General features: G+C 38.1%; 1 protein-coding gene across 3 annotated transcripts in view; it reads right to left on the reverse strand.

Annotated features, from left to right (window-relative positions):
- The window catches only part of Hcf (Host cell factor), a 722783-nt gene that overhangs the window by 57918 nt on the left and 638999 nt on the right, over positions 1–25866 (reverse strand). For all 3 annotated transcript variants that reach the window (XM_090372788.1, XM_090372787.1, XM_090372786.1), the window contains one exon: positions 20676–20858. In XM_090372788.1, the coding sequence (XP_090228914.1) occupies positions 20676–20858 (183 nt within the window). The remainder of the gene's footprint in view (positions 1–20675; positions 20859–25866) is intronic.

Raw genomic sequence — 25866 nt, forward strand, 5'->3', positions numbered from 1 at the left:
CTTTCAAACTTCTCCATAAAGATCTCTGCCAAAAATGGGGATAAAGGGTGGTCACTGAGGTCCAGTTGTGGAGTGGGCTGAAGAAGCCCAAATTGATCTGAGTATCCAGCTTGTTTTTTTAGGCATGTTTTTGGATTTGGGAGCGGTATAGCAGTAAACGAGTTCACATCGAATGAAATAAATCGGTCAACTACTGAGTGCCGGGCACTCAGGATGAAGTGTCCGTAGTCTTGAATGGTCGTCAGTGTAGTATCTCAAATAGAGAGCTTTATGGTAACTGAAAAAAGTTTCTTGTACCCCAGCTTGGCCTAAAACTGAGGAACTAATGAAAACATCGTCTATTTGAGTCTTTCCAGTTGTTGTGAATGACAAGTGTGGGAGAAACGACTCTTCCTGGAGAAGCGATTAAAGTCTTCGGGGAGAAACGACTGGCAGGTGAGGGCCTTGCATGACTCTGTGCAGGAGCCTCTCCACCACCACCTCAACACTGGCTCTCTGAGCACCTCCTTGTCGGGACAACTCTAGCTTTGAAAATTGTTAAAAATACTTATCGTCACAAAATTTATAAATGACCTTTATTAGAATTAACTTATAAATTAATTATTAACCAACTATTTAGCAACCTTTTTGTCACCAAAAGGAGAGTTACTTAGTACAAAGACGCAAGCTATCAAAGTGCAATAAAAAATTGTTTTTTTAATTTTAACACAAAAAGTAAATGATAGATTTCAATCAGAATAGTTTCCCTTGATAAAACTTGAATAATGCATAGCTAATGTGATTTTTACATTTTTAGCTCCATTAGTGATGGAAATAGAGGGAGGCATGAAAATTATATTTTAAACCTACTCGTTAAGCTCTTTTCAACGGTGTATAATAAGCTATAGGTTGTTGACACCATTTTGTCCCCCCCCCCACATTTCTCAGACAAATTTTTGCCAACAACGATCAATATGGTATTACGTTGGCCCACATGATGTACAAGCCCATGCAAAATTTCAAGTCAGTAGGTTGAGTGGTTCCAGAGATACAATGATGTGACAGACAGACACACAACTGAGTGACAACTAGGGTTCTTCATTAGACTACGGACCCTAAAAAGATGGTCTTGAGGTCTTTACACCCAAAGTACTTCTTGTACTTTGGGTGTAAAGTAGGCGACCAGGACAAGAACTGGGCTCCACTACCTGTTCACAAAACTCAACGCATGGATGAATCGAAAGGGATGTTTTATACCTTTCGCAGTGCCCATGATAAGGAGGGAGCCAACAAATCAAGTCACAGACTGTTACTTCTGTATGGTGCCTCCTATTAGAAAAGGGATGACATTTAAGAAAGAGTGGACAGTGATGTACCCAAATATACCATCCGCAATTCATCCCATGCCCCATGGTGAAGTACTTCCTATTCATGAATAGGTAGTACTCCTGTTTTTCTGTACCCTCTGATGAACTTCAACCTGATATATATGAAGAAGTACAGCAGCCACCTGTACCTAGGGATCTGCCATTTTGTCCAAACTTTTATCCTTCTGAACCATAAGATCACAGAAAGTGAGCTTAATGACCTCATCAGGGATCTCCAACTACTGAAGAATAAGGCAGAGAGCTTTTGGCCTCAAGGCTACAACACTGAAATCTTTCTTCTAGATCATTCTGTGAAAGCAACAACATTTCATACTCGAAATAAAGATATGGTAAATTCTATCAAACAGAAGGTGAACTCAATGTTTGTAAGGATGTTGATGGTCTAATGGCAGCAACGAACATGAGGCATGTTCCTGAAGAATGGAGACTATTTATAGACACTTCTAAGGTTAGCCTTAAGGCTGTGTTATTACATAATGGAAATATGCTGCCTTCAATACCTCTTGCATATGCCGTCCACAAAAAAAAAAAAAAAACAAACGTAAACATGGAGAATATCCTCTTAGATATACACTATTAGAAGCATGAGTGGCAGATAGGTGGTAATTTAAAGGTAATCGCCATTTTATTAGGACTACAAAAGGGTTACACTAAGTATTGTTGCTTTCTCTGCGAGTGGGATAATTGTGCAAAGAACATGACTACAAGAGGAGGAGTTGGCCTCAATGAAAATCATTAACACCTGGAATGAAGAATGTAGCATTTGAACCAGTGGTAGATCCAAATAAAGTTTTGCTTCTACCACTCCACATCAAACTGGGGGCTCATGAAAAAATTTGTGATGGCTTTGGAAGTGAACAGTCCTGCATTCACATACTTGTAAGAGAAATTCTCAAGGCTTAATACAGAGAAGATTAAGGCATGTGTTTTCACTGGTCCACATATAAGGAAACTTTTCAAAGATGAACAGTTGGAATGTGTCCTGATAGTGAGAAATCAGTGTGGAAAGCCTTTTGAAATGTTTCGACTAGTTTCCTAGAAAACTAGTCGAAAAACTAGGGTGCAACATGTCATTGAAGATGCATTTCTTGCATTCACAACTGGATTTCTTCCTGCCAAACTGGTGTGCCCTCAGTGACGGAAATGGTGAGCACTTCCATCAAGTGGGGGGGGGGAGAGAGAGAGAGAGAGAGAGAGAGAGAGAGAGAGAGAGAGAGAGAGAGAGAGAGAGAGAAAGAGAGAGAGATGTAGGCACCACTCTAAACAAGCTGAGGGAATCTCAAATAATAACCTCTGGTTCAGATTCAGAGGATGATGAGACAACGGAGGACCAAAGAAATATGTCAACAGTTCTGGATGAGCTGGACCAAGTTTTTGCCCTAAGAACTGAAATGGAAGAATTTATGGGCAAATATAACTAAATAACATGTGCTGATAAAAATACTAATTACTAATAAAATCATGGTCCAAGATAGAAAGAATTCTAATGGACCTCTCTATTGAAAATGAAAGATTGAAACCACAAGAGGAAAAGCCCAAAAAATATCAAGCGCAGGATAATATAAATAGAAATAAAAATACTACAGCAACCACCAGTGACAAAAATAAGAGTAGGGACAAAACGGAAACATACAAGGACAAAGACACCCACTTAAACTAAAAAGGACCCTACTATAAGTATATTAGGGCAACAGATGGTAGCATCATTACAAACACTGAGGCAGTAACAGATTATGTGAAGAGCAGCTTAAAAGAATGGCTCAAAACAGTAAAAATCGGATCTTTCAGAAAGATAAGAAACAATGGAGTCTTTGAAACACTGACAAAAGAGGATGTTACAAAGCTGATAATAGACCAGAATATAACAGAGCTGGAACTGAAAGCTAAAGTGCCCCAAAAGCAGAGGACATAGCATTTTGTTATTTGACATCACTAAAGAAACCACCAAAGAGGACTTATTGGATGAAATATATGATAAAAATTTCTGTGACCATATGACAAGAGAGGAATTGACAGGGGCTCAATATAAAGTTAGCACAAAATTCACAGCTAATGGAGTGTTAACTGGGTGGCAGATGTCTCCACAAAATTATGGGGAATATTGCAGACACAGCAGAGAGCTTACCTAAGCTGGTCAAGTCACTAGTATAGAGAATATGTATTGGTGACTAGGTGTAACATATGTCTAAAATACGAGCACCAGTCCCAAACACATGTCCACAAAAGGAAAGTTCTTGTGGTCAGAGTGCAGGCAGGGGCTATGAATACACAGATCTTTTAAATATGGCTGATTTCCCAAAGTGTCCTAACTGCAAGGCTGCTAGATGGGATTGTAATCATTCCAGTTGAGATTAATCCCCACGCACCTGAAAGCTGCAGAGCAGATCAGACTAAAAACCAATTATGGCCCCACACTATGAGAAAGAAATTCACATGGAGTTAAAGTTTGTGCAACTAAATCCACAGAGATTAATGGTATATAAAGTCAGACTAGTCATGGAAGAAAAAGGAATAGACATCCTTTGCCTACAGGAATCCTATGCTCCGAGGGACTGAGTGCAGGGGTAATTCTTTCAGTTATAGGATAATAGAGAATGGCACTATTACCTCCTGGGTGGTAGTAGTAGTAGAGGCATGTGATGTAGGAAAGCAAGCATAAAAGCTTATGTAGCATAAGCAAAAAAAAAAAAAAAAAAAACCGAATTTCATCACACATCTATTCCCTTTAAAGGTTTGTCCAGTTCCTCCTTGAATTTATTCAACGACAGATGGAATTTTATTCCAGCAATCAACTACCCACTGGCTAAAGGCAAATTTCTGTACATCTATCGTACAACTGTCTTTCCTCAATCTGAATTTATGCCCCCTCAGAATTCAGCCTGCTCAACCCATTCAAGGCCTTATCCTTGAACTTACAACTCTATCAGATCACCTCTTAGGTATCTAGTCTCCAGATGCTGCAATTTGCAGAACTTAAGCCTTTTTTGGTAAGAAGACCCTTCGTTCCCCCCACCAATCTTGTTGCCCTTCTCTGTACTTGCTCAAGCAACTCTACATCCTTCCCAAAATGAGACCTGCAGACCTGTATGCAGAACTCAAGGTGTAGCCCGACCATACAAAGGGATAATTACCCCCTTTTCCCTCCTAGCAAAATTCCTGTATATATCACTGATATCACTGACAATACCCCATACACCTCCTCTGGCAGCCTGTCTGTACCGATCAGAAAACTTCTTTTTTTTTTTTTTTCAATTACTCCCAGGTCTTTTTCATTTTCTACTACCTTAAGTGTAGTACCACACAGTTGGTATGTTTCTCTGGGATTACTGCTACCCATATGCAGTACTCTGCATTTGTCAATTAAACTTCAGTTGCAGCTTCTAAAATTTTCTAGATCCTGTTACAGTAGCACACTGCCGTTACTATCATTAACAACCCTGCCAACCTTTGTATCATCTGCATACTTGGAAATTAAGCCTGATATACCTTCATCAATATCATTGATAAATATATAAAACAACAGTGGGCCGAACCCTGGAGGACTCCACTAATAACATTAGTTCATGAAGAGCAGCATCCACTGATTACCACTCCCTGTCTTCTCCCACTCAACCACCCTTTTATCCATTGTAGGAATAACAATCAGATTTACAAGTAATCAGGTGCCTCCGTAGCCAGGTGGGCAGGAACAGCAGTGCATAGCACACACTTCTTGATTAGATCGGGGTTCAAGCCCGTGACCACCAAATACGGAAAGGTCAGGGAATGACCACTGCATATCCCGGACCAATATGGCCTTAGTTGCTAATGCTCCTAAAAACCAAATAACAAACAAACAAACACAAACAAGTAATCAAAATAACTTCCCTAACACCACAGAACATGTGCACAGAATATGGGATAACATGGTACAATATACATAATCTCTCTCTACCCCTCCAAGTCAAAACATAGAAGGTAAGTTGCAGTACCTGCAACAGGACTTGACTCTGATACTATCTGATAGAATAATAATCACCTTCATACAGCAAATCCAATCTGTGGCAGAGCAAAACATAGGACCATACATCAGATCCTCAAAGTTCATTAGGAGTTTATAATAACACAACCAGGCAATTAATAACAAACCAAATCAGCCTAAAACTTATAGTAGTCTGCAAGGTGAGAGAGCAATATAGACATTACTCTTGCAAGTACAGCTCTATCTACAAAGATCACAGATTCGAAAGTCAATAAAAACTGGTCTATTTCTAATCACCAGACCATTTTTTTTCACTTTACAACAGTATCACACCCATCAGAGAGAACAGAACACAAGACAGTATCAGGTACCATAAAAGCTGCCAAATGGGATGAATTCCAACACGAGTTGGAATTCATCCCATTTGGGACTAGCACTAAGCCCACAGGGCTTTGTGCTAGTCCCCTTCTGTTGGAATGTGCTCATGGACGAGTTTCTGATGAAGGAGCTTGACCTTAACCAAGCTGTTGGATTTTCTGATGACCTGGTTCTGGTGGTGGGAGCGGACTCTCGCTGACAACTAGAAACAAAAGCAAATGCAGTCTTAAACCAAATATTAGAGAAGGCCACAATACACATGCTATAAATCTCATCGAGTAAAACAAAAGCTATACTAATGTAAGGGAAGCTGAGTGAGTGTAGACCTCCAAATATCAAATTAAAAAACAAACCAATTTCTCATGCAAAGCAATGTAAGTATCTTTGCATCAATGTAGATCAGAAGCTAACAATTGTACAACACATATTATATATTAAAAGTCAATTACAGAAGTTTTTTAGCATGATAAGGAGAATCACCAGCTCAGACTGGGGGCTGAAGGAGAAGTCTTTGATATCATTTTATAAAAGTATAGTCCTGCGTGTAGTGATCTATGGGAGGTGCCATACGACATAGAGTAGATAAAATAAGGATCAGGAGGAAATTTGAGTCCTTGCAGATGATAATATTCTCAAGCATGCAGGACCACATCCACCTGTGCCCTTCAAGTATAACAGGAAATCTTCCACTTGACCTGGAAGTAATAACAGATGGTTAATGTATAATCTAAGGAAGCAGAGAATGGCTACAATACTGAACGTGACTATAAATCTGGCAAATAATATGAAAGAAAGGTACAAATCCTGCAAAAACTCCATAGACAATGGCAGAACAGATGGATTGCCTCCACAATTGATAGAGAAACTTACAGATTCATTCCTCAGATTAATAGCTGAGACTTAAGAAAATCTCCCCAGTTAGCACCTGTATTGAATGTTACCTACATTATCATTGGCCATGGACCCTTCAATAAGAAACTACACTCACTGGGGGTGGCAGATATACCCTGCACTGCTCATGTGGAGAAGGGTTTTGGGAACACATTCTTCACACTTTCCTCAACTACGACTTTCCCAGAAACACGCTTGTATTAAAGGTAGGGCCATTACCAAAAGGTGAAGAATACCAGATACTGATAAACAGTGACAAATATAAACACCTATTAGTTTATGCACAGGAAATCTTCACTAAGAAGGGATGTACTTATGCAGCACACTCCACCCACCTCAAACAACCACCAATCACTCAGTAGCATAGACACACAACTCTACCTAACTTGGTGAACATGCATTCAGCAAACTGATATTCCAAGCAATCCTACCCATGTACAGAACCGGTTCTGTACTGGGGGGTTCTCATGGAGTATGAGGCTATGGTTTTCTTTGCTGTAGACTTCTGTGCTGTATTCGTATTGAATTTCCTCATAGCTATTTATTGGTGGGTCAATTGGAATGTTCTTTTGGGGATGTTACTGGGAATTTCAGTAGGGTTGGTTTGGGTTTCATTGGTGAATTGGCAACAAAGGCTAGGACATGCTGACACTAGGAGAGCATACTGGTGTTGGATATTTGTAGGCAGCAGACTTCAGATCTACTCCCAGGATCTATATTGAAGCACACTGCTCCTCCCACCACTGAGGCTTTTGCCCTAGTACTATGTTTATCCTCCTCTTCCTCCTGAAAGTGGTAAGGTCCCACTACAGGGTGCATGCCCAACTCACTTCCCTACTTTGCCCACTAGGATTCCTAGCTTCTTTAACTTTCTCTTCTCCTTTAACATCCCCCCCCCTCCCCTCACTTCAACTATCCCTGCACATTTCTTAAAAAATTCTCACCTGATTCTTCCAATTTCCCAGTGGAAGCCTTCCTATCATCCACCTTGCCACTTGCCTTCACCTATTTTCCAAAACTTATGAAAATAAGTTTTGTGTGGAGGTGACACACACTTATGAGTGTGTGTCACCTCCGTACTCTCTTCCAACAAAAATAGGTGATGCCAGGTTTAGCCCCATTAGAGCATCTAATTTCTAGCTGGCCTGGCTCCCTGTGCCTAGTACAGTAACTAGTGATTGGTGTTCCACAGGGTCCTCTAGGCTAAGAGGCCAGGTGAACAAAATAAACTTACATTACACTGCAAAAACTACATATCACTCACACTATCTGGCCTTCACAGGGTACTGTACGCAACACAAGTGAACTGATTGCAGAGTTTGTGGGAAACTAACAATGCCACTTGACCCTAAACACTAGTACATAGTGTTTAGGGTCAAGTGGCATTGTTACTATACTATGCAACCACTGTTATGTAATACTTCTAAACAGTTTAAAAAGCAGCAGAGTAGACCTACAGCTCAGGAAACAGTGTGGACAATTCAAAAGGGATGCCTGTTTTTTGCAATCATTCCATCTAGGATGGTGGCAAAAGTCAGTGAGGGTGTGGTGGAGCTGTTTGAAGTTTTATTTGCATAAAACTTCAAAGAAGTTTTATGCAAATCCCAGTGAAATCCACATGAAATGCCAGTCATAAGCTGCGTAACATGCTATGTCAGTGCACAGAAGCTTTTGAGTAATGACAAAACTGAAAGAACAGAAATTTGTTGAGAAATGGGAAGAATTGGATCATAAACGGGACACCTGAACAAGTAACTAAAGGTGTTCACGAACAAGACCACTAATTAAGTAAGATATTCCTCTATCACCTGAATGTGGTTTCAGATCTGTATCACGTACCCTATTCACACAATAATGTTTTAGTTTTGTAAAGGAAGTTTGTGGAGGCATATGAAGTCTACAAGTAACCTAAAATTTTAAAAGTATCTTTATGCTATTTATATTATGAATATTTTATCTAACTACTATTTGATGCAATAAAATAAAAAATACATAAAACAGACGTACAGAGACAAAATTTAAAGATATACTGAAATAGTGCTATATTTAGCAACTTGAACAAGGAATTTAAAATCATAAATATGCTAATTTAAAAATGAGTCCTATTCATTTTAAAATACTTTAATGAATATGTGGTGTCAAGGTCGCACTGACCTCAACACCACTTTTCCATCGTGATGTCCTGATGAAAACATTCCCCAAGTTCATCACTTAGCTCCCAAATTCTGAGAAAAATACAGAGTTAGGAATGAAGAAAATAAATTTTCAAAGACATTTGGCAGCTGAATGTCTTAATAACATTGCAGTAAAGTTTATACCAGATATTCATAATTATCTTCTTTCTTTCTTTCAAGCAATTCATGCTGGTTGTTTGTTTGTTTTGTTGTTTATTGGTGCACTGACAACGGAGATCATAGTGCGCCAGTTCATTTGTTATATTATGTTCTTTATATGCATATTCATTCTCTATGTCTTGGTTGAATGCACGGGAGTTAAATATTTTCTGTGATTATATACATTATCTTTATTTATAATAGATGGTAGATGTTGATTGTCTGCATGAATCTGAAAATGTCTGATACACGTTCCTTGTCACCCAGGATATCTTTGAGGGTGATGTTTTGATTTCCTTTATATAATGATGAGAAAATCTTTTGTCGATCATTTTCATAGGTTGGGCATCCTATGATTATATGTCTGATTGTTTGGGTAGTATTGCATGTTTGGCATCTTGGAGGTTCTTCGGCACGCAGTAAATAGCCATGTGTGATGTGTGTATGTCCAATTTGTAGTCTGGTCAGAATGACTTCCTCCCTCCTTGATTTCCTAGTGCTTGTTTTCCAATGTTCAACTTTTGGTTTTATTTCATATACAGTAAACCCCCGCTATTCGCGGGGGTTACGTTCCTGAGAAATGCCGCGAATACCGAAAACGCGAATACTGAGTTATGGCTCCCATAGTAATAAAGGGGTTCCGTTCCAAAGTATGAAATATATAAGAAAAACTAGTCTAAAATTTTGTCTATGTATGTATTATATGTACCTTCATAATATGACTATGTACATATGCAGTACATAGTGAAATGCAAGCATAAGGCATGGAAATGAAAATAAGAAACAATTTAATATTAAATATAATATTTACTAGAAATTTCAAACAAGTCTTTCAAACCAGCGTCTTTGCTAGCTGAAAAACTTATCCCGCCAGTTCTATCACCAGTTTCGCTAAAGTGTTGATAAAGGTGTTTTGCCTTTTCACGAATGATGAGTGAGCTTAAGGGAATTTTATTTTGAGATCGATCTTCTATCCACAGATTTAAGGCATTTTCCATTTTTTCTAATTTAACATCACGAGTTACAGAGCAAATTTTTGAAGCAATTAGCACATTTTCACGGACACTACGGCGGATTTTTTCTTCTGATTTTTTGATTGATCGTACCATTGACTCATTGATTTTATAATGTTTTGCCACTGATGAGACACTTTCACCATTAGAAATTGTCAAATAACTGAATTTTACTCACTAATGTCATCACCTTCTTTGATCTTTTCACAATTCCCTTGTTATTCGTAGCCATATTTTTGTAGGGGTTAGAAAAGAATTTGTCCACAATAAAGTCACTTTCTTCCGTTAACACACTTGAAAAAGTCTGTTTACACTAACACACTGCAAAACGGTAGATTTTTTCACTTTTGTAAGTATATCAATTTATAAATTAATAAATTTATTCAATTTATAAACATATAAATTAAAAGCAAACGACGAAACCTTCCATGACAAGCGCATAGCACATACTGAACAAGGATTAGCGAGAAACACCCACGCTCGCGATTTTGTCACCCCTCTCCCCACCACCCACTGAGCGCTGTTTTGACTGGAAAAGATGATTTTTAGCTACGCCCATGTTTTTTTATGGCGGAAAATGTTCACGGCGATTTAAAATTTGCATTTTTTTAGGTTTCATTTTATATTAAATCAGTGACCGCGAATATGCGAATACAGATACCGTGAACAGCGGGGGTTTACTGTAATTTATTTGAAGTTTGTTTTTGCCATTGTTTTAGAGAGCAGTTTTGAATGATTGGTTTGTAATCCTGATATGGAACTTGGAAAGGTTGTTTCTGGAGGTTAGTTGTTGATTTTGCAATTGTGTCAACTTCTTCATTTCCTTTTATCCCTTTGTGTCCTAGTATCCAGCAGAAAAGTATTTCTTGTTTTTCTTTTGTTAAGTCTGATAATATCTGTTTAATTTGCACGAGAACTGGATGCGTTATATTGGTTGTGGTTTGTACTGCACTTAATGAATCAGAATATACTACTGTTCTCAAATGATATGTGGTTCTGAAGTACACCAGGGCTATCTGAACTGCTACTAATTCTGCAGTGTAGACACTGCATTCTAAGTTTAAAAAAACAGGTTTAAATCTCTGTTTGGTGATATTTCACATAAATTTGGACCCGGTGCCCATCAGAGGGGGCACTGTTAAATTTCTATTTAATTGGCTTTTAAATTTCAAAGAATTATTATTCGTATATTTAGATTTTCTAAATTAATTTAGAGTTTCTGCTGCAATATTTTTACTCTTGTTACCCCTCTCTTCCCTCCCTGCTTTATTTGAATTTAGGTTTGATTTTGTTTTTTCGCTCTTGTCTTGCCGTACTGCTGGCATTATTTTATTTTTATTTTTAACCTTATTCTAATTTATATGATTATATTTAAAGCATCATGTAGAGGAATATGCTTTTTGCTGCCCCTGATGTATGCTGTACCTTCCTTTTTATTTTTATTAAGAAATATTCCATTTTTCAACTAGTTCAACATTATTTAAATATATGTATAATTATGTCACATGATAGTATTGGGCGAATTGCTAACGCTGCGCCTGTACTGCCATCTATAGTTTATTATTCGTTTATATAAACGGGTTAAGTTTACTTTTGTCAGTATTGTGGCTTTGCACTGGAGTGCTTATGTCTGTTCTATTTTTGATTTTCGCTGTATCAGGACCACCGCTGTTCAATTCCCTACATTGGCGGACTGATCTTATGATCGATTCTCCTTTGCTGCGATTTGTTTAGCGTTCGAAATGCAGCGATTCCCTGACCATTATTGGCCTTGTGGTCCTCTGTCGAGATGGACGGCATAATGGTCAGTCTATTTTTGGTTTTGTTTTATTGTAGTGGTTTAAATCTCTGTTTGGTGATATTTCACATAAATTTGGACCTGGTGCCCATCAGAAGGGGCACCATTAAATTTCTATTTAATTGGCTTTTAAATTTCAAAGAATTATTATTCGTATATTTAGATTTTCTAAATTAATTTAGAGTTTGTGCTGCAATATTTTTACTCTTGTTACCCCTCTCTTCCCTCCCTGCTTTATTTGAATTTAGGTTTGATTTTGTTTTTTCGCTCTTGTCTTGCCGTACTGCTGGCATTATTTTATTTTTATTTTTAACCTTATTCTAATTTATATGATTATATTTAAAGCATCATGTAGAGGAATATGCTTTTTGCTGCCCCTGATGTATGCTGTACCTTCCTTTTTATTTTTATTAAGAAATATTCCATTTTTCAACTAGTTCAACATTATTTAAATATATGTATAATTATATATATATATATATTCCCTTTGTTAGTTGTTGGCACATCGGCTTCTGTGGCCATAATGTACCTCCCAAGGTTTTTGCACTACTCTGATCCAAGCCTGAGGCGGGATTCGAACCCGCAACCTTTGGGTTGCCAGGCAGGCACTTTATACACCCGGCTAGCCCAGTTGGCGATTCCTATATATGTTTCCCATTTTGGTGAGAATAATGATGTCCAGGTCGGATGGTCTCTTGTGGGGTAGATCTTATCTTGTATGCATAGAGTAGGCCAACTTTTGTCCCCTGAGGAACAATGGTAGTTCATTAGCTTCTGTATAAAGACTGTATGAAGGTGATGTGCGGAAGGCTGCTGTTGCTATTTGCAGTGCACTATGGTGAATTGGATCTAACCATTTGAGGGCGCACTTTTTGGCAGATGCATAAACAGGTGCTCCGTAATCTATTTTTGACCTTACTAGTGTTTTGTACAGGTTGAGTAGGATATAACAGTCTGCTCTCCAAGATACTGATGTTAAGACTTTTAAGGATATTAAGTCGACTCATCCATTTTATTCGTAATTGCTTTATATGCTCTACAAAGGTTGACTTGTTGTCTAAAGTGAGTCCAAGAAATTTTACGCTTTGTTTGACAGGTATTTTGTGACCTTCTATTGTTAGTTCAGGGTCGGGATGCAAGTTTCTTTTCCTACAGAAATGTACACAGACTGTTTTTTTGTTGTGAAATTTTAAATCTGTTTTTCTGGGCCCAACTACTGATTTTGTTAATTGTTGCCTTTCTATTGTTCCCATATTATGTGCTTGATACGATATACTGAAGTCATCTACATATAGTGCATGCGACACTGTGGATGGCAGTTGTTTTGTGATGCCATTTATTTTTATGACGAATAGTATAGCACTGAGGACAGACCTCTGGGGAACTCCTTCTTCTTGTTTATATGTTTTTGACATGGTGTTCTGTACTCTGACCTGAAATGTTCTATTTTTCATAAAGTTTTGGATGAAGAGTGGTAAATGTCCTCTGAGGCCTGTATCGTGGATGTCTTGTAGTATACCATATCTCCATGCTGTGTCATATGCCTTTTCTATATCAAAAATATGGTAACCATATGTTTTGAACTTATAAATGTATCTCTTATGTCTGTTTCTATTCTTACAAGGTGATCTAAGGTGGATCTATTATGTCTAAACCCGCACTGCATACTGTTTGAACCAGTTGGTTGTTTCTAAAAACCAGATTAATTGTTTGTTGATTATTTGCTCCAAAACTCTGCTCAAGCAGCTAGTGAATGCTATCGGTCGATAGCTGTTTGGGTTGTTCTGATCTTTATTGGGTTTTTGGAAAGCTAATACTGTTGCATGATGCATGCTTCAGGATACTGCTCTTCTTGACAAATGTGATTGTACAGTTTAACAAGGTTTTCTATTTCTTTTTGCTTCAGATGTTTAAGCATATCATAGTGTATGTTGTCGGGTCCAACTGTACTTGGGTTTGTTTATGATAATGCTTCACGTAATTCATGCAATGTAATTGGTTGGTTATAGGATTCAATATGTTTGGTGTTAAAATTAATTCTGGTTTTTTTTTTTTGGTTTTCTCTTTATAGGTCAAAAATTCTTTGGCAAATGTTGATACTTTGTCAATACTTTGAAAAACGTTTCTCCTAATATATTAGCTGTCTCTGAAGGTTCAGTAATGCTTTCTCCATTCCAATGTAATACTAAGGATGGTTGGTTTTTGTATTTCCCGTATTTTATTCAATATTGTCTGTGTATTTGTTGTTTTATTTATTGAGGAAGTAAACTGGATCCAGGAATTTTTTTTTGGCTTGTTTCAGGGTATACCTGGCTAGCGCTCATGCTTTTTTATATTTTACGAGATTATCCGTTGTAGGACATCTCCAGAACTTATTCCATGCTTTGTTTTGTTGTCTTTTTGTTCTCATGCAGTCTTCATTCCACCAAGATTTAGGTTTTGTGGTGGAAAACGAGTTGAAGTTGTGGGTATTGTTTGCTCAGCTGCCCATATTAAGGTATCTGTGACGTGTTTCACAGCTTCATCGACTGATTTTACTTGAATGCTTTGTGGATTAAATATTTCGAGACTTCTACATTTTTCCCAGTTGGCCTTTTCTATTTCCCAGCAGGGTGGTCTGCTGGGATGGCAGGGAGGGTTTCTGGTCAGTGTGTTGATTACTGGGTAGTGGTCACTGCTGTATGGGTTTTCTATTACTTGCCACTTTAATTCTGGTAAGAGTGAAGGGGTGCGCATATGATTAGGTCTACTGCTGAGGTTGTACAACTAGGAAAGTGAAAATAAGTATGTTCACCGTTGTTAAGTAGAGAAAGATCATGGTGATCTATTATTCTTTCTATTATTCTTCGTCTGTTGTTGTCAGTGTTTCCCCACAGATGACTATGCCCATTCATATCTTCCATTATACGGTTTGTTATTTGTTATTTTGTTATTAGGAGCATTAGCAACTAAGGCCATATTGCTCCGGGATATGCGGTGGTCATTACCTGACCTTTCCGCATCCTCCATATTTGGTGGTGACGGGTTCGAACCCCGGTCTAATCAAGAAGCGTGTGCTACGCACTGCTGCTCCTTCTCACCTGGCTACGGAGGCGCCTTCATTATACGGAAAGGTGATTGGAGTTCAGAGATTAGTTGGTCTATTTCTTCAAATGTTATATCTGGTCCTAGTGGAAGGTACACTGAACAGATAGTTACCCGAAATCTCAGTATTATTCTTACAGCTATCGCTTCGAGGTTGCTGTTTAAAGGAATGTGTTCAGTTGGGATGTGGATGAACCAAGATGGCTATTCCTCCATGTGTTGGCCAACTCTTATTCTGTCTTTCCTATACATTACATAATTTTTTACTGAAAGGATTTCTTGTTGTCTAAGGTATGTCTCTTGAAGACAGAAGCACACTGGTGTATGGTATGTAATTAGATACTGGACATCATCATAATTGGTTCGTAGTAATCTACAGTTCCACTGGATGAACCTATCCATTATTCGGTTTTCCTAGGGCTTTCGGGTTGCCTCCGAAATGGAGCATTCTTATATTTTGTCTTATCTTTTTTAGGGTATTGAGGCCGGTCCATGTCCATATCTTCTTCTGTGAAAATTTCTAGTACTGGTTCTTCAGATGTGTTTATTTTTTCTATGTCCATCTGTTCAGTTGCTTTGGTGTTTGTAGGTTTAACTCGGTCTTTGTTGTGGTGCTGATTTGTTCTGTGTGAATAGAAATTGGAGAATTCACTATTTTCTCCTGTTTTAGTGCCTTCAATTCACTAAGTGATTCTTTTGGCAGCATGGTAATTTCAGTGTTTGACTTCTACTGATTTATATTGGATCACTGCTTGTGCATATGATGACTTGTTTGTAGACCATGGCTGTATTATTCTCCTTGCTTTTTGGTACTCTGTGTTCTGTATTTCTGAATTAGTTTCTCTTGTTTCCATTTTTCGCATGTTTTTGAATAGGCTGGGTGTTCCCCTTTACAGTTTGTACATTTCAAGGTGTTGGCAGAGCAATCTGTAGTCTTGAGTTCTTTAGAACCACATTTTGCACAGGTTGCCGAGTTTCTGCATGCCATTTGTGAATGTCCAAATTTCTGACATTTGTAACATCACAATGGATTTAGTATGTACTGTCTTACTTGGCAGTTCAGATATCCTGCTTTGACTGTTGTTGGAGGTTTCGGAGTATTAAAGGTTATGATTAGAATTCTTGTTGGAATTATATTTCCATCCCTTTGGATATTAATTCTCTTCACTCCTGTTGTTACCCCTTGGCTTTTCAATTCTTCTGTGAGCTCTTCTTCTGACACATTCAAGAGGTCCCACTCGGAGATCACTCTTCTGGAAGAATTCAGCGTGTTTTGTAGTGTTACAACTACTGGTAATCCTCCAAAGATTGTCGTTGCTAGCAACTTCTGGGAGTGTTTAGGACTTTCTGTTTCTACCAGTATGTTCCCGGATCTCAGGCATCGAACAGACTTGGGAGATCCTACTAGACCCTCTAATGTTTTCTGAATTACAAAGGGAGACACATGTCCTAATGTCTGATTTGTTCCAACATTTGTTGAACTATGGTGCATACAAATATTCCAATTGCTGGAAGGATGTTTCAGTTTTTAACAATTTATGTTCACAATTACTTTCATCACTGCATTTGTTGTGAAGAATTTTTTAGCATAACTGGCATCAGACAGACTTGGGAGATCTTACTAGACCCTCTAATATTTTCTGAATTACAAAGGGAGACATATGTCCTAATGTCTGATCTCCTGTTGCATGTATAACAATGTATGTCAGTATTTTTGGTTGGACCATATCTGTCTTCTGTCTCTTTGTCTTTTCTGCATCTCTACTTGGTAGGGCTCTCTCTTGAAGCCCTGTAGTATCAGTAGTTATTTTACTACTCATGTTTGCTCTTTTGGCCCTGGGAGTGTTACTTTCCTCTCCCAGGTTACCAGCCCCGCCACGTGGAGGCAAGAGCAGTGCCACTTAGTGACCAAGCGGCTACTATGTGTTAGATTAGTAAAATTGAGAATAAGAGAAAAAATAAGAAAGGTGAGTTTCCTTTCCGTGTCTTCACTTACTGATTGTAAGACAAAGAGCTGTTTCACAAAAATGAAACAAAATTAACGATTAAAATTAAAGAAACTGACATATTTTTTCAAACTCTCTATAAATCGCAGGGAATCGTTTGGTCACTAATAAATCGCTTGACATCTGTGGCCAGAAATTCATGCACAACTGCTTTACACGATAACATTGCAGTAAAGTTGACACCAGATATTCATAATTATCTTCTTTCTTTCTTTCAAGCAATTCATGCACAATTGCGTTACACGATAACATTGCAGTAAAGTTAACGCCAGAGATTCATAATTATCTTCTTTCTTTCTTTCAAGCAATTCATGCACAACTGCTTTACATAATTGTCAAAGTGCTAGTTCAGTATTCTACAATTTCAGAAATATAGGAGTTCATTGAGGCCAAATGAAAGAATTTTCATTTGGCCTCAAATAAACAAAATTCTTCATCAATCTAAGCTTTATATGAGGTGTTGCAATAAAGTTTCCAGATTGGTGCTGTTGCAGTCATGTTCGATGAGTCTGAAAATAAACAGAAGTGATATGTTGTAGTTCAAACTTCCTCCAACAAATGGTAGTACAGAGATTGTATAGTAAGCTAACAGTTTGCAAATTACAACCAGTTTCATTAGTAGTATTAATGTTTCATGTCACGATTTTGCAATGGAGCAACAAATATCAAATTTTGCTTTAAACGGGGAAAATCTGCAACAGTATGAAATGTTAAAAAAAAGTCTATGGTGATGAACCTAAGTTGTAACAGTGTTGAATAATGCACTGTGCAAAGATGGATGCGTGGATGTTCACAATGACCCAAGAAGTGGGCATCTGTCAACCTCTGAAAATGAGGAGTTGCAAAAGTTTGAGAAATTGTGGCAAGGGATTTATCATTTGACCCTCAGAATGATGCTGATCAGTTGGATAAGAATAAGGAGATGATTTGTGAAATCATCTCCATATTCTTAAAACTAAATCTTTTAACTCTAAATATTTAGGGAAACTGAAGTTCTGTGCAAAATTGTGGCACACAGTCTAACAAGCAGAAGCAATGAAGAGTATCATCATGCAATGACAATCCTAATTTCCTTAACTGTGCTTCACTGGAGATGAGTGTTAGGTCTTTCTGTATGATACAAAGACAAAGTGTCAGAGCATGTAGTGGACTTAAATATCATCGCCAAGGCCCAAAGATTTATTTACAGAAGTCCAGGAGTAAGAAGATGCTGGTCATGCTTTTTGACACTCAGGGTGTGATTCACAAGGAATTTGTACCCGTAAGGGAGAGAGTAAATGCTGCATTCTATGGACAGGTGCTTCAAAGACTATTAAAGCATACTTCCTAGGGGGAGGTCACAATTTTAAGAGACATGCAGCTGATTCTTGTTGTAGACAATGCCTACACACATTCTGCACTTATTGTGAAAAGACATTTCTGATGGAACTTGGCATTTACAGATCAACCATTCACCCCATTCTCCTTGTACTAGATCTGTCCATGATCTGACACAAGCAGACTACTTCCTTCCCAAGGTGAAACCTGCTCTCAGAGATTTCAGGACGTGAAAAACATCACGAAAAACGTAACTGACAAACTGACCATTGTCTCTCTGAACACCTTCATTGACTGTTTTCAGAAACTTTTAGAACAGTGAATTAAATCATTACTTTGATTACTTTGAATAATTACTATAAAACCATATTTAAGCTTCTTAACTTTGTGTTCTTTTTATTGTGCCAGTCTAGGAAGTCTACTGTCACACCTCATATGCAAAGGTGGAAGAACCTTTCTTGATTCAACCAGTGGAACGTATTTCATATTATTTCATGGTAAAGTCCTTCCTCTTTTCCCATTGCTGCACAATATGTTTTTCTCTGTTGCATGACTGACCCACAAATACAGAAAACAACAGTCTTTTGCAAAACCACCTGTAGAGTAAATCCACAAATCCGATTATCTTAAGATCACTACAGACATTCAAAGCCATGGTATTTTATTGCACTACGGATCCTCGAGATATTTTCATGTTTCTTTCAAGCCAACAGCATGAGGTAGAGCAACTATTAGGAATGCATTTCTGTTGTGAAACAAAACTACATTTAAACTTACTATCGGTAAAAAAAAAAAAAGGAGGAGGAGGAACTGTAGCTATTATCAATCCACTGTAAGATGGAAGCCTCTTCAACAATCGATGTTGAGGGAAATGGACCATAATCTGCCACTCTGGTATAGTGCAGATTGGCAGATCTACTGTATTTAGCAGTAAGGGGGTTTGTACCCAGGTCAATTCAAAGGATGTGTGCTACTGTACTCGCGCTCCTGAGCACTCGGCTACAAAGGCTGTTAAACTTACTACTGAGACATTAATAAATATATGCCATTCACTATGATTGTTTTCAATGCTTGGTTTATTCAGAAGATAACTAATATATTTACAGAAACACATACCATTTTCCATAACACAATATTTTAAAACTAAACACACTGTGCCATTTTTAATTACTGTAAATGTAGTTTTTGCCCCAAATAACTTTGAGGGAGGGGTAACATAGTGCCAAGGAATTCTGCTTGCTTAAAAAGTGCAGGACATTTTAATTTTCTGGTTGGCACTCCAAATCTGTTGAAGCGAATGTGCCAGTAAAGTATGCAACACAAGAATCCACTGCTTTCTTTATCTCATGATTTTTGGGATCTTTTAACAAGACATCATTACATGGAACAGGCCTTATTGCAGATGATATATTAGGATATTTAATGCTGCACTTGCCTTGTCTGGGTTTCCCGATGTTGTTGTCACACAGAAATGGAATTGTCAATGTGGCTGTGTGGTTCTTGCCACATCATGGAATAGCAAAATGCAGACTTTTAATTTTTCCAGTTAGCCACATCCTCGGATCTGTGATGTAGGTAATAGAGCAAATACGTGGAGCCCAAGTTTTGAACTGATCATCAATCTTGCACCCAAAGTACAGAGAATATGCAAATTTGGTAATAAGTGAAGATTTTTACCCCGGGTTTTTGATTAAAACCATCTATGCAAATAGTATAAATTGCCAGGGTGATTCAGACACCTTCTTTGCATCTGTTTAAACATTTTAAAAATAAACAGTGCTAAGCAAAATAAACTGTACACGTATTCACTCTATAACTGTTTTTCCATTACTGCAAAGTAATGGAAAAACAGTTCAAGGTTGAACAAGTTAAACCTCCTCAACATTACTGTCATCTATGAGTACTGCAAACATTATTCTTTTCAGATAAAATAACAGATCAGTGTTATACCTACTTCCCTAAATTGTAGAAAGAGATATACAAATTATACGTTAAAAAAATAACCACCTGTATATGTTGAAATTGCAAAGTGATATGATATGAAATTTTAAGAATGATTTTTGAAATCTATGCATCAAAACTGACTGGAACAACTGATATATTAACAAATGATATTAGGAAGTAAAATATCAAGTTGATCAGTGTTGTTAATGAATCACCAATTTTCCTCAAGAATAGGAGCAGACAATTCTACAACATTTTAACAAATTTCTTCCAAGCCACACGTGCCTTAATTGTGAAACAACTGTATGTGTTGTATGCTACTGTATTCACATCATTAAGATCAAGCATGATACGAAGTTTTATTACCACACAATCTACACCCTACACAGCAGCATTTGGGAGAGGACTTTGAAATGAGCTATTTGGCTTGCTCAGATGCCAGTTTATTGGACTTCTACTGTATTTTCACGTATCTAGAAACCAGTATTAAAATAAAAACAACAGAAGTGAGATATATACATATATATAATCAAAATTCATGCAATTTGATGTGTCAATCAAAAAAAAAGTAACACACACTGACCTTACTAATTTTAATAGCTGAAGGCGCTCCAGGATAACCTGGCAAACATGTCTTGAAGGCAGACACTTCACTCCATGGTCCTCTACCACATATATTGATGGCTGCTACTCTAAATTTATATGCAGTACCTGGTAACAATTCTTGTTTTCGTAGATTAGAATGATCCGAAACTACATCTATATCCTTAAAATGAAATAAGAAAAAATAAATCTTGTATGTACAACATGCTACATTTTTACCTTATTTTTTTATTTTATTTTTTAAAAATAAATTAGATAGATAGATTTCTAATTTATTAGAAATTAGAAAGATATTAAAAACAACATTATGGAATTCAAAAGTACATTACCAAGGGTGTCAAAACTACTGCTCAGGATTTATAAGTGGTACATACTAAAAAAAAAGCTGTGAGTTAGGGTTGAATTTGAAAGTGTCTGCAATTCTGCCCAGACACGATAGGAGGGAGTATATGATGAGAGCCTTGTCGATCAATTTGGCCCTGGAGAGATTGTGCAAGGCTCAAGGGGTAGAATTTTTCTCAGCCTGGTCTGTGCTTGTTAACAGGAGAGATTGTTTCTACTGGGATGGGACACACTTAAATAGAAAGGGTGCAAGAATATTTGCTGATGCTATCGAGGCAGAGTTAGATGGGTCAGAAAACTGCTAGCTTGTGGGGGGGGGTACACGGACTAATAGATTAACAGTAGCCGCTGGCAGAGGTAAAAGTGATTCTTGCATTTCAATGGGGATTTCCAGGACTGCTAGGAGTCATAGTGGAACAAGTAAATATGTGGACAGTGTTAGGGTAACTAAGAGTAGAAACAGGTGCATGTATACTTGCATGTATACCAATGCTAGGATTATAGTTAATAAATTCGATGAGTTTGAAGTGCTAGTCAAGACATCAAAGGCAGATACTCTTGGGATATCAGAGACATGGTGTCATATAGACATGAGCAGTGCAGAACTGGAATTTGGGGAGTACAATGTGGACAGAAAGGACAGTACGGGAGGAGGGGTTATGCTGTTAGTTAAGAAACACAAAATCTAAGGAAGTGCATCCAATTGATGTTGGTAGACAATGCAATGTTGAGCCTGTTTGGTCTGACATAAGCATTGGGAAAAGAAAAATGAGTAGGGGTGTGTTATAGGCCAAATGAATCTAATGAGAATGAGCAATTGTGCAGAGAAATAGAGGGGCTAGTAAATCAGAGTGTCTTATAATGGGGGATTTTAATTTCCCAGAGATTAACTGGAATTTGTGGGTTGGTCACTCACACAACAGCAAGGCTTTTGTGGATTCATTGGATGATTGTTTTCTACAGTAGCATGTTCGGGAGGCAATTAGAGGGAGTAATACTCTTGATCTGATTATCAGTAGTGATTCTTCATGCATCAAGAATCTGCAGGTAAAGGAACCATTCAGTGGTAGTGATCACAGTGTGCTGAAGTGGGATTTACTCAAAGAGTTAACTACCACCAAGGGTAAAGGGAAGAGTTTTTGCTTTCGTAAAGGTGACTACGATGGTCTGAGACAGTATTTAAATTCTATACGGTGAAACCAACTGATGATATTACCAACAGCAAATTCAAAATTTGCTTTTCATACCAACAAAGATATATTGTTCAAGATTTAGGCCTAAATAGATGTCAGATGAACTAATTAGACATGTGACAGAGAAGAAAAATGCATGGGATACATATAAATTAACACGTGACACAGAAGCCTATGACAGATATAAGCTGGTCTGTAACCAAGTTACAAAGGAGGTTAGGCAGGTGAAGGTAGATTACGAGAAATCTTTGGCAAGGATGCAAAGAAAAACAGCAAAGAGTTCTTTACTTATGTAAACTCTAGAAGGAAGAGGATGAATCAGATTGGTCCACTTGATCTCGATGGTTCAACCACTGATGACGCTGCTCAGGTAGCTAACAAACTAAATGAATATTTTGCATCTACATTCACACATGAGGAGTTTTTCAGAGAGTAGAATGTCAGAGGTGTATTAAACTCTGGCAGTAAGCTAGATAATCTTGTAATAACTGAGAGGAAAGTGGAGGAGAATTTGTTGAAGAAAAGCACAAGAAAGGCACCTGGGGTGGATGGGATTTATCCAGTTATATTAAAGGAGGCGGCAAAGGAAGTAAGCAAACCCTTAGCCATAATTATGAGAGCTTCCCTGGACTCAGGGGAGGTACCCATGGACTGGAGATGTGCAAATGTGACCCCAATTCACAAAGGAGGATCAAAGGTTGACACAGGTAATTATAGACCTGTGAGTTTAACTTCTGTTCCAGGAAAATTAATGGAGGCACTGGTTAAAGAAGCACTGCAGGATCATCTAGACAAGACTTCAGTTTAAGCTCGGACACAGCATGGTTTTGTTAAGGGGAAGTCTTGCCTGACCAATTTAATTCGAAACTAATGATGCAGTCACAAAAGAACTGGATAACTTTGATATTATATACTTGGATCTTAGAAAGGCTTTTGATACTGTTGCACAATGGAAGACTGCTGCACAAATTGGAGCAGTGTGGCATTGGAGGCAAATTGCTGCTATGGATAAAGGCATGGCTGAGGAGGAGAAGACAGAGAGAGGTAATCAATGGACACTGCTCACCGTAGACTAATGTTATTAGTAGAGTCCCTCAGGGTTCAGTGTTGGGTCCATTATTGTTTTCTGTATTTATAAATAATATTGATGATGGTATATCAGGCTTAATGTCCAAGTTTGCAGACGATACAAAGGTTGGCAGGGTTAAGGATACTACTGACGCTATGGTGCTGCAACAGGATCTGGAAAGTTTCAGCAGATGGGCTAAGAGGTGGCAAATGAAGTTTAACATTGAAAAATATAAAGTACTACATATGGGAAACAGCAACCTATCAACTCTGTGGTACTACACTGACAGTGTTTGTTATTTGGTTTTTAGGAGCATTAGCAACTAAGGCCATATTGCTCCGGAGATATGCGGTGGTCATTCACTGACCTTTCCGCATCCTTCGTATTTGGTGGGCACGAGCTCGAACCCAGGTCTAATCAAGAAGGAAGCATGTGCTATGCACTGCTGCTCCTACCCACCTGCACTGACAGTGGTGGAGAATGAAAAGGACCTTGGGGGGTAATTGTGCAGGCAGCTATGAAATTCTCTGAGCAGTGCAGACAGGTGTAAGAGTAGCTCATGGTGTCTTGTCAATGATATACAGGAATTTTTCTAGAAAGGATAAGGAGGTAATTATTCCCCTGTATAAGGCAATGGTCAGGCCACACCTTGAGTAGTGTATACAGGTCTGGAGACCTCATTTCAAGAAGGATGTAGAGCTGCTGGAACGAGTACGAGAAGGGCAACAAGATTAGTGAATGGAACAAAGGGTTGCTCTTATGAAGAAAGGCTTAAGTTTTGCAAATTACAGTGTCTGGAGACTAGGCACCGGCGAGGTGTATAAAGTGCTGAATGGTTTGAGCATGCTCAGTGCTGACGGGATTCTTCCTCTTGCTCAGAATAATCACTTGAGAGGGCATAAATTCAAATTGAGGAAAGACAGATGTAGGATAGATGTGTGGCAATTTGTCTTTAGCCAGTGGGTAGTTGGTTGGAGAACAACAGACTTCCATCCCTTGTTGTGGAAGTTGATAGCCTAAATAAATTTAAGGCTCAGCTGGACAGGTATTTCAAACGAACGGAGGGGTGAAGTGGAAGTTTTTTTTTGGCTGATGCTGCATAAGCTTGCTTTCTTGCATCATATGGCTCTACTAATGATAGAAACCCTCGTGCAATGCAAAATTATGCAATATGGATAACAGGCCATAGTGAAATTATAGTATCGTTATAATTTTTTAGTCAGATAACAGGCCCTATGGGAAAAATAGGGTTAGGTGCCGATCACCGAAGAATGAACACACATTTGTAACCAAAACATTACCAAACACAAATAATCGTAATAAAATACGTAAGTATTTTATTATGACTATTACATAATAAAATATTGCTATTGCTTCTATTGTAAGCAAACTTGTTCTTTGTTTGATCTTGTATCCAAACAGATGACAGCCGTTCCATCCCTTCCAATTCTTTGCGTCTTAATCTAATGGATTTTAACTACACTTTGAGTTGTTCCTGCTATGAAAGTTGTTTTTATTTTCTCTGCATTCTTTCTAATTCTCGGCATTGCCTCATTTAGGTCTGTAGCACGTGCAATATCACACGGTCTTTCACTTTGCTCTAAGTGTTTCACAATTTCATATTTTTTCTCTGTTGACAGAGGCAGACTGGCCATGAGTCTTACCGGTTGTTGTTGTTTGTTATTTTGGTTTTTAGTAGCATTAGCAACTAAGGCCATATTGCTCCGGGAATATGCGGTGGTCAATCTCTGACCTTTCCGCATCCTCCGTATTTGGTCGTGACGGGCTAGAACCCCGGTCTAATCAAGAAGCGTGTACTACGCACTGCTGCTGCTCCTTCCCACCTGGCTATGGAGGTGCCTTGAGCCTTACCGTGGAAACCCTGGTGGGTTGGAGGCCAGTGTGATTTTGGCCATAAACGCTAGTATGAGGCTGCTACAAATTTTCCCGGGTAATAATTTTTGACCCAGTCTGCCCCTGTCTATCCATATTGCTTTTATTTTTCTCTCTGAATCTGTAGTGTCTTCACACCAGGACGCTTCCTTTTGATACTTTTTAAGTATTTTACTAATTTTTAGGGAATAAAGCACAATTACAAAATGAGGAGGTATGCTTGATATACATAAACAAAACTGCGCATGTGTAGCAACTGAATAAACAACACCGTAAAGGCAGAGACACACAATTAACACCTCACATTTTACTAAAGCACATTTCTGGGGGTTACTACCATAAAACAATAAAAACAATTTCCAGTTGCGTTCCTGCTAGTGGAATCTTATAAATGGGTAGTAAACTCAATCTAAATGCATTTGCGATAATACCGATAGGTGGAATTGTGTGGGTTTTTACATTACGGTGAAACGCGTTTCTCCTTCATTGATATATATATAAAAAAAAAAAAAAAACAAATACATTTTCAGAATCTTCTCTTCATTCCTATCGTGTTGCATTCAGTGGGGTTGATTCTGCGTTTGACTGGCATTTCTTGTAACCACAAAGGCGAATCGCACATAAGCTAATTTGGTTCGTGTTATACACGATATCATTCCCCTATTTATAAACCG

The sequence above is a fragment of the Mastigoproctus giganteus genome, chromosome 4 (genome assembly GCF_048544385.1).
Source record: "Mastigoproctus giganteus isolate SK-2022 chromosome 4, ASM4854438v1, whole genome shotgun sequence".
Classification (NCBI taxonomy): Eukaryota; Metazoa; Arthropoda; class Arachnida; order Uropygi; family Thelyphonidae; genus Mastigoproctus; species Mastigoproctus giganteus.